The sequence below is a fragment of the Patiria miniata genome, unplaced genomic scaffold (genome assembly GCF_015706575.1).
Source record: "Patiria miniata isolate m_02_andy unplaced genomic scaffold, ASM1570657v1 HiC_scaffold_20, whole genome shotgun sequence".
Lineage (NCBI taxonomy): Eukaryota > Metazoa > Echinodermata > Asteroidea > Valvatida > Asterinidae > Patiria > Patiria miniata.
In genome coordinates this window covers 39,597,868-39,612,052 of record NW_024037059.1, presented here as the reverse complement: position 1 = coordinate 39,612,052, position 14,185 = coordinate 39,597,868, and the positions used below count along the sequence as shown (strand labels likewise).

At 39.8% G+C, this 14,185-nt stretch overlaps 1 protein-coding gene across 1 annotated transcript; it reads left to right on the top strand.

The window, feature by feature from the left end:
• The first annotated feature begins 10,072 nt into the window (after positions 1-10,072).
• On the top strand, positions 10,073-12,711 carry LOC119727266 (dopamine receptor 4-like). The gene has a single exon (XM_038199124.1). It carries the CDS (start codon positions 11,151-11,153, stop codon positions 12,285-12,287), a length of 1,137 nt encoding a protein of 378 aa, XP_038055052.1. The 5' UTR covers positions 10,073-11,150; the 3' UTR covers positions 12,288-12,711.
• The last annotated feature ends 1,474 nt before the right edge of the window (positions 12,712-14,185 follow it).

The window sequence follows — 14,185 nt, the reverse complement described above, 5'->3', positions numbered from 1 at the left end:
TTTATGTAGGCCTGCGTGTGGATTTAATTTACTGCGAGCATCTCTTCAGATCAGTGCCAGGCCAACACAGACCATAGGCCGACATAGGTCGGCCCTAGCCCTGCAATATCCGGTGGCCATGAACTTGCCTTAAATCAGCCCATTCTATAATTTTTTTATCGAGATAAAAATGTATTTGAGAGTGGTCACTGAACGGTCTTTCCGGGTGATTTTGCCGGTATTCTATCTCTGAGCTGGGATATCTCGAATTGTCCTAGTGATTCTAACGCTTATATTTTAAAGTTCCATTAAAGATGTCCTCTTAATTCAGAGCAAAACAGGGTCGGCTGTTCTCGGTCCTATACGAACACATCAGCCGAAGGCCGACTTTATACAAGACCATACCAATTTCTCCGAGTTTACCAGCGGACGCTGCCGGCCACGCGCTGCGCCTCAGCCCCGGCGATACAATCGGTCTGCCCGGTCGGGTCATAATCCACGTCCATCGGTGAAACCTAACTTCTCACACGATATGAACTTGATTATACATGTACTGTAGTCCAGTCTGCTCCAATACAAAGTACTGGGTCATGTTTAAGCAGGACTTTATCCTATAATCTGTATAGTTAAAATTGAATCATAATAAAGGCAGGTCATCGTATAGTTTGAATTCAAAATTATAACAATATACTGGCTGTCCGGGTTAAAACTCTTCGGGCAGTGAGTGGCCCTGTGAATACAGCTGTTGTGATTGGGTGGATGTCAACCTGTAGTTTTGTCTCAGCTCCAGGGCCCGGCTTACAGATGATTTGGTCAGATAATCACGGAGAAATAGCAGCTTTGAGTTCTACACGACGTAATTCTTAAAAACAAAAATCAGGGATGCTGTTGCGTTAAGTTAAATGAGCCCAAGAAAGAGCGTTCATTTATTCTCGTGATTTCCTTAAAACATGTCGTGCAGGCGTTTTATGTATATTTTTTTAAGGTCTGTATTATGTTGTGTTTATAATTGCTTGAGATTACAACCAGACGTACATCCCTATAGCTTGGAAAATGGGTATAGATATTTCGACCAGTAGGCCCAGTCTTTTTTATTCTGTTTTTAAAAAGTAATTTAGCCTGAGAAACCAGAGAATGAGGTCTGAGTGTTTGTGCTATCGGACACAAAATATAGGTTCATAATGTCCAAGATTGTTTTTTTTTTTTTTTAAGGATCCGAGTTTTTTTTCCAATTTTTGTGTTTGTTTTTTGTTGCAATCATGTGTAGTATTGATAGACTGTGTGTCCAAATACTCATGCATACCTTTAAAAGCCATCAGCGAACTTGGCGCAACTTGTGCTAATGTCTATAATACTGCATCACGTTATAGTTAAGTCTACTTATAGGGACTCGGGGGAAATGACTAGAAAAATCAAAGGAAGAAAATGAGAATCTAAGAACTAGTCGAGAATCCAAACTGATCGGCTCAGTTTTGACGTGTCGTGGTTTAGCATCCCTATAGGTCTTTATTCAAGCCGAAAGCTTGCTTAAAGCGGTTAAAAGGAAAAAAAGGAAAAACTTGTCAGTATTGATCACAATCATACTGGGAATGGAGACAAATATAAAAAAACCACCTGATTTTCTTTTAGAAAATGGCACAGTGTACCTTCACAAAAAGGCTGGATTCTTCATGCACTATTTTCGGATGGTGTCAAGGCCTAAAACTTTGTCAATGCACAGATTTTTGGCGGAGTTTGTTTGAAGTCATGCTTGATCACTTTTTTTGCACCCTGGCTGGCGACACTCTTCTTAGTTGAAAACAAATTCTGGAGGATTTCCAACATGCCTCTTTATTTTGCTGAATCATCGTTTGTTCATGCACGTTTGTTCACATATTTTTCTCGACTGGTACTTTTTAAACACTAGCATTTCAAGCGGTATATTTTAAAGAAAAGGGATCTTTAGAAATGATCATTTGACTCGCAGATTTTATTTTTAAAAAATCACACCACCTCGTGCAGCAGTCACGCGTTCGTCGCGTGATATTTTTGTAAGCCATCAGGTAACAGGTCACGAGTTTGTTTTCCAACTCCCCCGATGATTCTGTCGGCAGTCGGCCATTTTTTCCCCTGATTTCATCTCTTCCGTTGATTATCGACCTCGTTTCTTGCTTTTGAACATATTATGGTCCATCAATGTTGGCTGAAGATAAAAAAAAGAAGGAATTTAATCTATAGACACATGAAGAAAAACACGCACTCATTTAAAACTGTGGTGTCGGAGATATCTTTCGAAAGGAAAATCACCGACAACTATACGATTAATTGGTCGCATTTTTGGGTTGACGAATGACATGATTTTGTTTCGAGAATGCTTCAGTTTTTAAATAAAAATGAGCCTCATTAATGCTCTTACAGCAGCAGATACAAACTCGAATTTTGAAATGGGACGTGTGGACCTTTTTTTTAGTAGCAAATTCTACTGAGTGCTCTAAATGTTAGGTCAGTCTCTTTCAAGTTGTACGCAAGACTGGACGCGTTGACCCGGTAGCCGAAAATTTTAGCCCCATCCATTGTCCGGTGAATAACTGTGGTCAGGTCACCGCAATGCAATCTAAGGGCAAAACTTATACCCTTGCTTTGAAATTTGCTAACACCGCGGTCGAGAAAAAAAAATGCCCCTCTCTCAACCGATGCCAAAGCCTGGGTATGCGACAGTTCAAGGACTTTTGGTTGAGGAGATGATAATCGTCAAAAGAAAAAGCGAATTCAGGTAACGTTATGTAGCAGAACACAAAATGTAAAACTTCAGCTTGATGATTAGTGGCAGATTTTGTGGCAAAGAAGTATTCATGACAATATTTTGGTTTTCATGGTATCTTATCATGGTTTAACCTCAGAATTCTATACCCGTGAAACATGTTTAACGGGCATATTCTTTTTTTGTGTGTTAACAAAATAAAAGGCTTAAAATGGTTGAGGGATGCGAGGTTGCCTTCCTGATTTGTCTTGGTTTCCAGTCGACACAGCCTCTATGAAGACGACCTAAACCAGAATCCCCGAAACGTCGAGCTGAGTAAAAAACAGCAGGCTTTAATTTCCTGCATATATAGCCTACGGCCTCCAATAGGCAGGTTTGACCAGTATGCATGGTTAACTGTACGCAATGCTTCATGTTTAGTGCTTCACATGATCATAATAACTGGTGGGATTTTTTTTGTCTACCCCTCAATTAGAAATCCCCCCGATATCCCCAATCGCGGGCCTCCATGCATTGTATACGCTTCATGTACATCTTTGCCTTTTTGCCTTGTAATTTGTATTCAAATTAGCTTATCGTGTCACTGAATATTTTTTGAAAGGGTCCGTCATCAGTTGTCCGTATTGTACTCGAAGGAATACATAGGATATTAACCCGGCCCAGATTCAGAGCTCTAAAGAAACACAAAGTGCACTCGCCTCGATAGAGAAAGGGGAAAAGAACGATATTGGGGCCCTGGATAAGCATCATTATGAAACCGAGCACATATAATTGAGGTTACACACGCTATATTATTGAATACACGCTGTATTATTATATTTAGGGGGGTCGGGTTGGCGCAGTGGTTACTGTCCTCACCTTCCGGATCCACCTCTGGCCCGGGTTCGATTCCTGCCCAAGTGTGGATTGGGACCTACAGTGGGTTCTCCTTAGATTATTCTTCTGGGGGTTTCCTCCGACCTCTAAAACTGTAATGTCTTCTCATTTTCTTCTCTCTACAGGTTTCTTCAGGCTTGCGAACTACAGTTTTCTCTCTCTACAGATTTCTTCGGGCTTGCGAACTATATACAGTGCGTAATTGGTCACTTTTGAGGAATCCTTGGTTTCATTACCCGAAAGAAAGAAGTATTGCTGATAATTGCATCACAATTTCCCCGGTATTATATGGATTAATCACAATCATTTGGTATCCGCAAAATGATTCGACATTTTTCCTGTTTCAACGGGTGGAGTTTATAAGTGGCCAGAGTGTTAATGTGTGTTTATGTCATTTTTTTTGTCGGGTCCAACCAAAGGCGGCCAGACTGAAATTGTGGCCTCTTTATTATGGTGGCCAGAGTGACAGGTTTGACTGTATATCAACTGGTAATAAAGGGTTTCCAAAATAAGAAACAGTATTTTATCATCTGCTTGCCAAACCTGGGGAGCCAGTTTCATGGCTTGTGTAAAACCACGTGACTGCGGATCACATGGTCTCGTCAGACATACATCATCATGACGTCTTCGAAATAACATGGATAATTTCTTCAGTGTCTATCTTCTCAGGATCCGCTGAGGGAAGATGGCTTCTTCTGCTTGACACCTCCATTATTGGGCATTTCTTTCCGTTCATACAAATTAACTGCAAAGAAACACGAACAGAATGAATTTTAATATTAATTTTGAAATTTAGGATGGACATGAGTTTTGTCATCGTCACCTTACAGGAGTGAAGTAGCTTTTAATTAAAATGGTCGAAATCAAATGTCAGAATTTTTTTTTTTTTTAATAATTCGTATTTCCATAAATGAATAAAGCATTATTCAATAACTTCCTCATACCATAGAGCTAGGTCCTAGCTCTATGCTCATACTCATCATTTATGTGGCGAAGCATTGGCGCCCTCAACGACGCCGCAGTGTTTATAGTGTTGAGGGCGCCCCTCATATTGCGGTCGGGAGTGGAGCTCCCGGAAATAAACAGGCATCGGTGTTAACAAATTAGTTGCAACGACAAGGAACAGAACTTTAATTTGTTATATAACTATTTAATGGAAAATTCTTTGTTTTTTAATTGGTGAGTTTCCGTTTCCGATTTTCTATTGCCATTACAATAATTCGCTCCAGTTTCAACTTAGGCTTACCAATTCGTTTCAAGTTAGTGAAAGTAAAACCCTTAGTTCTAAAAAGAATTGATAGTTTTTTTTCATGTTTGCATGGACGATTAAAAATTACTTAAAATACTAATGAGTGTAAAACACAGTGACTAAAACATCTCGCAATATCTTCAAGAAACTCACTTGCATAACAAAAGCATTTATTTTTTACAGTTGTCCAAATAAACTGTGATTCGATTATTAGGTCTAAATAAGGTTTTGTGTTTTCCAAGTTGAGTATCAGGGTGTAGTTTTCATAGTATTGTAATACTCATCCAATCTCTCCCAACATTTTCCCAAATTTGAAAAAAAAGATAAAAACGTTAAGTTAATCTATTTTCCCCTTTCCCCCCTAAGTTCAGAGGACAATAATGAATCATTTATAAAGTGAAGTTTTCTTGAAAATCAGCTCATGTAAACCTTTCATCACCATTTTGTGTTCAAAATTCAAAATGCTTGACTGTTTGGTCTTGACACTGCCAATTTGTGTGGATTTGGGGAAAGCATGTAAATTATTTATTTGATGAAAATCAAGTATCGCTCCCCCTTAACAAAGCTAGAGTTGCACTGCCTGCAGTAGAAAACAGTACCACACAATTAATTGAACTCTTATGATAACATTTTGACTTGTTTATAAATGAGGAATTTGAAACTCACTCGAAGGTATATACAACCGAAAAACACAAGAAAATAATTTACCAAAAGTTAAGCTGTAAAATGCGATGAGGAAAAAACAGTCATTTTTCAAATAATGCCACAAAAATATTTCCAGTTAGTGCAAATTTTGTTGACTAAAAGGACACAACAACAGTATCGCACACTTTGATTTTTGTGAGGTAACTTTTCAAATTAAAACAAGTCGTAGGCTTAAATACATGCAGAAAACCCGATTATGAAAAAAAAAAAGGCCAACGGTTACAATTTGACAAACAGTGCCTTACCTTAAATGGGCTGATATAATCATCCCTGATAGTGGCCATCATCCATCAAAACCGTCAAGGAGTTCAGATTTAACTGATCGTGAATGCCAACATTTTCCAGATTTCTTCAGCAAGCAAAACGTTACACCTATGGTAGATCTTGCATGGAACAGGAAGTAAGGAACTATAGGTGTTTTATCCCAGCACAATTTATTGTACATTTTTGTTCCGGTTGGGAAAGATACACAAAGCAAAATTTCAATAACAAAACAAATCTATTCCTGGTTTTACGGTCATTCCCAACGCGGTCCTTTTTGGGTGGTCACGTAGATGAACTTGGTGGGGCATTTTGCCACGTGAAAATAAACATAGGTTACTGCGTTCATGCGTCCAACTAGTAATCTAAAAAAAATGTTATTCTTCCTTTAATAATTGTCATGACGGTGCAGGAATCTTAATTAGTGAGGGTCCATTTCCTTTTTGATACTGTTTGCTCTATTTTCAACACAACCAATACGTTTCAAGTTAGTGAAAGTCAAACCCTTAGCTCTCAAAAGAATTGATTTTTTTTAATGTGTTTGCATGAGGAGGGTAAAGATCGCTTATACTGATAAATGTTAAACACAGTGACTGAAACATTTTTTTCGCAATATCTCCAAGAAACTCACCTGCATTGCAAAAACTCTATTACAGCTTGTCAAAAACAATCCGATATGATTATTAGGGCTAAATAAGGTTTTGTGTTTTCCTAGTTGAATATCAGGCTGTAATTTTCATAGTATTGTAAAATCCACCCAATCTCTCACAACATTTTCGCACATTCGAAACATTCCAAACGTTGCCCTCCTTTTCCTCCTTTCCCTCTTTTTTTTCAGAATAAAATGTGGAATTTTCTTGAAAATCAGATTCTGTAACATTTTGAGCTTCCCATCAAGGTTCAAAATTTTTGTTTAGTTTATAGACTGCCAATGTGTGTGGATTTGGAGAATGTTTGTGAATTATTTGTTTGATTCAAGCCCAAGTTACTTAAATTGCCACTCCCTGTACAAAATTGTTGTATAATCTGCAGGTTGGAGATGTACTGCCTGCTGTGGCAAACCATAGCACAAAATTAATTGAATATAGTATGATACAATTTTGACCTAGCTGTTTTAAGGAGGGAACTCTACAGTATATAAGCTCACAAAATAGCTGTAAAAAATATAAATTGAAAAAAACTCACTTTCCAAATACACATCCAAATTTAATAGTAATTTTGTGAAACAAGAGTACCGAACCGTACTGAGGGAATTTTGCAAATTTCAAAAGAAAACTCGGGTACACTTAATCGCCCTTCATTCTAATTATACCAATTTTCCATGTATTGTTATTTGACTGAGTGGAAATAAAGTATTGATTGATGATTGATTGATTGACTTAAGACATGCAGGAAACCCGATTTTGGAGGGGAAAAATCCAAAAGTTACAATTTTAAAACACTACATTGCCTTACCGTACCGTTGGGCTGAGATCCGGGCCTCCCTGCCAGATGGAAGAGCGAACATCATCCATCAAAACCGTCAAGGAATTCAATTTAATTGATCGTGAATGTCAACAGTTTTCATATTTTTCTTCAGCAAACAAAAAGTTACACCTATGGAAGGTCTTACGTGGAACAGGAAGTAAGGAACAAGGTGTGTTACCCCAGCAAATTTTTATTTCACATTTGGATTTTTTTTGGTCGGTTGTGAAAGCCACACAAAGCGACATTTCAATGACAAAACACGCACACAGCATGCCTTCTATTTCCGAATTTTCGGTAATTCCCAACACGGGCCGGCTGCGTGCTTATGTACATTTGTATATGGAAATAAACATACACTGTAGGTTGCTGCATGCGTTCATGCGTCCAGCTAAATAAATAATCTAAAAGGGAAGTTAATGTTATTCCTTTAATAACTGCCATGACCGTGCATGAATCGTACACGCAAAGTACAGTGTCGGTCGAACAATATTTCGTATATTGCATTTTAAATTTTAAACTACGGAGGCATTTCAGAACTTTATTTTACAAAACAATTTGAGCTTATTATTTCTGTTTACAAGCTGTACGTGGTTTTCGGCAGGGCCAGTATAAAAAGTGAAGTATAGAAATAGTTCACTTTTGGGGGGTGGGAGGGGCGGAAGTCCAGAATAGATTTTTCAAAAAAATAAGAGCAAATTTTCCAAGTGTTTGTAGCATAAACTGAAAATATTTTCGGTGGAGCCCTACAGGGGAAGTCCCTTTCAATACCCTATCTCTTATAGAAAACTTTGACCTTGTAAATTTTTGAATGGAACGATACGCACTCGACCCTGTCACTTTTACAAAATCAGGTGTACATCTCATATCGAGGGCCTAGGGCGGAAATGTGTAAAATTACACAAAGGTATAATGGTTTCACCCATACGCAAGAGGGACACAAAAGCAGCTCGCAGGATTCTAATACTCACACGATTTTGAGGTCCTGTCCATCAAATTTTTAAATAATAATATTCAAATGGCCTGAAATCTATACCTGTTCCTAAAACTGTTTATGTTCTTTTTTGCAAGTATGAAAAGAATAGCATAATCAATTGGGGTCTTGGATTTGAGTACCCCCCTCCAGAAAATGGTATAATCATATAGCAATTAGTATAGATATTTACTGGAAAACGAGGAGTACAGTGTTCCTTTAACCATTTTCAAGTATACTGAGAAAAAGTATTCCAAGCTGTACAATCAGATTCTGCCGTGCAAGCTATGTCTGGATCACACTGAAACTTCAGTTCAACACGGCACTTAATAGCAAAAATGATAGCAAATTATCTAATTTATCTTTTTGTTAAAGTTGGTATATACGTGCTTTTCCAAAATTTCGATTTTCTTTTCCGAACGAAATTTAAAGGAAAATAATGTAGGCATTTATACAGTTTTAAAAAGTGGTTTTGGATGGCGCGCTCCAGTTCAGAAGTTGTATAAGCGTCCAGCTCTTAATTCAAAAGTTGAAATTAATTAATTGATAACTTGTCGTGGGCCGATTTTTTTTCGTGCGATGTCTCATTGGAAGGATCATAACTAATCTAATGCTATAAAATTATCAATTCAATTTGAAAATCTATGTTTCAAGGTGCCATACCCAAAAAGCACGTAATTATACACCAACTTTTAAGCAAAACGTCAAAACAGGTTGTTCTTAATCTGATCTTTAACCCTAAAAGGGCCGGGGGGCGGAATCCGCCCCCCTCCCCTCAACTTTTGCCGCGATAGCCTTGAAAAATGTGCCGCGCAGCGAAAAAGTTTCCGGGGCTACGCGCCGTGAAAACTGAATTTCCCCATATACGTAGTGTACACATAGCATTACCATTCGCGCATATGAATATTGAATTAGCCATAATTTCAAAACCCCTTGACCTATAGTCATGAAATTTCCTGGGTATGTTCATGATAAGTTGTTTTATGGATGTACTGAGTTTCATAATTTGTCGTCGCTAGATGGCCGAGATCTGAGGATTCCGCCCCCCCCCGGCCGCGGAGAGATGGTCAAAATAACCCGGCCCTTTTCGGGTTAAAGAAGATAGGTCACAGGTCTAAACTTCCACGTAGTCGTTGTTTCACGGTGTGCTTAACGACCCCTTGTTAATTGTCTCTTATCTGAGAAAAATACAGATTACATTTCCGGGTCACCGACTGTTGAAATTCGTAAATACCTTTGCAAGCCAGCCATCCTCATTGGGGAAAAAAAACATTCTTGTAAAGCAACGAGCTCTATACTATCCATCTGATAATAATGATAAACGTTTTCTCTCTAAATGCCCGCCACCGTGAAGGGCTTTCACTTTCTATATTAGCTCCATAATGCGATTACTGATAAAAAAAAAATGAAGAGAAACACACTGTACGAAAGGGCACAGTTGAAATTTATCAAGATTTGTGGCAATGATAGGCGATGAAAGGTATATACCCAGTGCGTGTTTGTCAAGCGTGCGTGAGGCCAATAGCCATGCAACGTTTGATTTCCCCCGTTCGGCCTCCGTCAACGCCGAAGTTAATTTGGCAAGACATTTACTGTACCAGAATTCATATTGATAAAGTGGCTTTTATTGTAGCCCGCTGCACTCATCGTATGTAGTACAAAAGTTGATGCACGCATCACCTCCCTGCATTAGATAGGTTCTGGAAATTGCTTTCAACCCGCCATCTGATCACGAGGTATACGGCACGTAGTATCGCAATTTCTCGAAACGTAACCGGAGCGGAGAATACTTGGGAGTTTTTGGTTGGATTTCCAGGAGATTGTCATCAGGGATTTCCGAGATGGGTTGACTGTTGAATTCCTATGATCCACGTTACAGAAATTGTGGTTCGGAGACAAGAGATGCGTCCTGTCAGACGCATAATGATTAACAATGACTGAAAAGCTGTTTGGTATAATAATGATGAATATAGGCCTATACCGTATAGCATAATGAAGTTATGGCCAGCACGCACCACATGCACAATACAGGAACCGGAAATTAGAACACTTTACCCGGATGCCAACATTGGCTCGTATTGCCCATTACTTGCTGTCCGGCGCCATTCCAGATTCCATTTGTAAAGGCCGCCATTTCAGGTTGGTGGATGAGACTCACGGGTTGACGCACTTCGGACGGAGCAACATTTTTTTGTTTTATAAAAAGGTGCATTTTGTCAACTCGCTGTTTGCACACATCCAGGTCAACACCAACGTGTGTTTGTATTCAAGCAGCTGTGACGAGGACAGAGAATATCATTCTGTATGTTTGTCCTCACGAATGATTTCAAAGGTTACAGTGTTAAGTGCCGCGGTTGAGGAGAGCAACTCTCGTCAGCTCGTGTCACTTTTTGCCTTGATGGTACAGTCCGCTTGAGCTTGCAAGATTCGGCGATAACACTCTCGAGACGCATTCGAAGATACGGCGTATACCACATTCATACTCGAAAATGTGCGTCGTGGGTGAAGGTGTCTGAACCCTAAAAGAGGATCGTTCTCTGAATCTCTGTGGGATTTTGAATGGACGACTCATCCGGATCTTGCTGACATCCGATAACACAGGAACGACCTGATGACGTCATAATATGGTTTGTAATTTGAGAAGCCATTTATAGCGGATTTTTTTTGTGGAATAGATGTATCGTCTATATGTGGGCTATACACAACGTTCGCATCAAGGAAACGTTGCCTCTGCCAACACAACACAGCAAAACTGTTTTGATCTCTGAAGAGGTTGTCAGGACCTGTGGACCCGATTCTACATTCCACGTTATCTTATCAAGACTCCCAAAAGTTTGATCTTGGCAGGCCTGGTGTGGAATTTTCAAGGGCTGAGTGCGCCGGAAACATAATTGGTGCCCAAAATGAAAATGACGATAATGTTCGATTATTCTGGTCCCCCAAATGGGACGGCTGACGATGGATTCGATGGCAGTGCTTCGCCTTTAACGGCTTTCACTGTGATTCAGGCGGTCGCCATCTGCATCTTTGCCTTTCTGACCGTAGCCGGCAACACTCTCATCATTCTCAGCATCGTGAGGTTCCGTGTCCTACAGACTATCACCTCTGCTTTCATCCTGAATCTAGCCATCGTGGACTTCTCGGTAGGAGTAACTCTGATGCCGGTGGCTCTAATCACCTGCGTCAAGCAGGACTGGATCCTTGGTGATGTCTTTTGTAAGATCAGCGGGGTGGTCAATATGCTCTTCCCCGTAGCTAGCATCTCGACCCTCTCAGTCATCGCGATAGACCGGTACTGTGCCATCATCAGACCCTTGAAGTACAACTCCTTCATGACCAGGCGAACTGTTACTGTTTTTCTGATCTGGGTCTGGGTTCAGAGTCTGTTGATCGCACTGCTTCCACTGACCCCCTGGTCTCAGTACAGATACGATCCAAGTGAGCTCCTATGCCTGATCGCCTGGGATTCCAGTGACCTCTCCTTCGCCATATTTTGCCTCTTCGTCTGCATCGTCGTGCCTCTTGGAGTGATGTTCTTCTGCTATTACCACATCCTGAGGGTAGCACGCCACCACTCCAGGCGGGTACAAGCCCTCAAGACGATTTCAACCAACGTCTCGGCTTGCAACCACGTCCAGGCGGATTCGGATGCCCATGGGGGTACACCACGCACAAGCGACACGCGACATGAGTGTCAATCCCACCGCTGCCACCAACATAGACCCAAGATCCGCATCGCGGCACGGGAAAACAAATCGACGGCCATGATGATGATGGTGGTGGGAACATTCATCTTAGCCTGGCTACCATACATTACAGGGGCTCTGTGTAAAGTGATAGCACGAGAGTGTTTGTGGCCGGAAAGTTACTTCACAGCTTGTGTGTTGGTGGCCATGCTACAATCCTCTCTGAATCCTGTCATCTATGGCGTCATGGATCGTCGCTTCCGAGGAGCCATGAAAGCCATCGTCACGTGCTCTAGCCGAACCAGTGTCGATCCAGTCATAAATCGTCCTCATTTCTCAACAAGTGTGCTCTGACCATTATTCCTAACTATTGTATAATTATTCAAATCGAGTGATGTCTGATCAACACAAAGTCGCGAGCGGTAGACGAGTTGTAAGAAGCGAATACAATAATGTGCAATTTACGCGAACTTTCGTCATAGCCTCATCAGTTATAGACCCATATTCGTACATGAAATGGTCTTCTATGAAATTTAAGTAAAGAACAAACCATGTTCTTACTATTTTGTCAGTAATTTATCGGTTCACTTTATAAGCATTGAAACTCTTGAAAATTCAAGTTCCAAAGATGCATGTAAGTTATAATTATTTATTCACGACGGTTGTCTATATAAAAGTGTAATTCAACAGCCATTCCTTAATTCTGCATCGCACAATAAAATTATGTGAGTTTTCATGAAATATTTGGTGTATGAAATTTATACTAATTGTCTTAAAATCAGTTCTGTAACAATTGGAGGAATATTTTGTAGTATCTGAAAAAGTCTTTGTGTACCTGTGACCAGTTTGCTGTGAGATACGTTACGGCAGATGGCATTTACCATCGGCAAACAACAATCGAGAAGATAGGCCTATGTGTATAGAAGTAGTTATAATTGGAATGATAAAAGTATGATATGTCATGGAATTGATGATAGGCATTTGGGAATGAAAAGGTGATTCAACGAGGTCATGCTGAACCAGACGCATATTAATGAGTGTATATCTGTATTAGGCTACTCGGACGTGTGGTTGAGAAGGGCGATCTCTAAACGTTACGTTACACTTTATTTTGAATGAAACTACATGCACACAGACATGTTCACACGTACGGGCGGGCGAAATCTTTGAAGATTAATTTTTCCCGTTTGGAAGACCGTATCTTCTTGCAACTTTCAGGGTTTATTTCCCTTATAATGATCCACGTATGTGCTAAAAATCGTTGTGATAATCATTACTTTTCGTTGAATTGGAAAAATAGGCCTGTCTACGTGCATTTTTAAAAGTTGTAACACTGGTGTTTGCAATATCTGTCAATCTTTTCAAGCTTCACGAATATTAATAAGGTTCCTATCCATTATGATGTATAAAGTAAAAAAAAATTACATAAAAGCCTCCTTCATGAGTTATTAATTAATAAACACACCCTTTTTGCCGGCTTCCATTGGTCGATACCGAGACACACACCAAGTCACGCCGCTTGACGCTAATGAATATGCTAATATGAGCTTCGTCATTGTGTTGCCGGGCCGAAATCGGTCAACCATAGCGCCTACGGTGCGCAGGGTCTTTGTAAAACCACGTGTTGTTTTGGTCGGGGAAAAAAATATTCGTCGAAATTTTCCTTGGAGATAGTTCAAGGTTTAACACTAGCGTTTGCAACAACAGATTAAGCTGAAATTCGGAAAATACTTAGATGATATAAGTGTTCAACTACTCGTGAAATAACAACTTGAGTAGATTCCTATAGAAATTGAGATAAATACATAGCTTTGGGGAAGTTTTCGAACGATTTCTTCCCGACTTAAAGGTCAGCTTTACCAGTAACCAGCATTGAGGTTTCGGCATCGATGACGGCGATTTTGTCACTGACATGAAGTTTAGAATTTTTTCTTCCGCTATATTTTAGCATTTCAATCATACTGAGCATAATTTCTGAGGAACACAACGTTCAAAATGCCATGATTTTGGGGTGCATGAATTTCACTGCTCTGTTATAGCGTCTAAGTACGTAATCCGATTGAATTTGCTTATCAACGGGCCACGCTTCGCCTTCGCAACCATAATGGCTGTACTTATTAAATGTTGCGCATTGATTATATCTATAAACAGAATTAATACACGTCCCCCGTTGTCGGTTTGTCAGGAAGTTTAATATAATTTGAAACGAGAATCGAAAAAGGAAAAACAGTTTGAATATGCAAGCAAGTAAA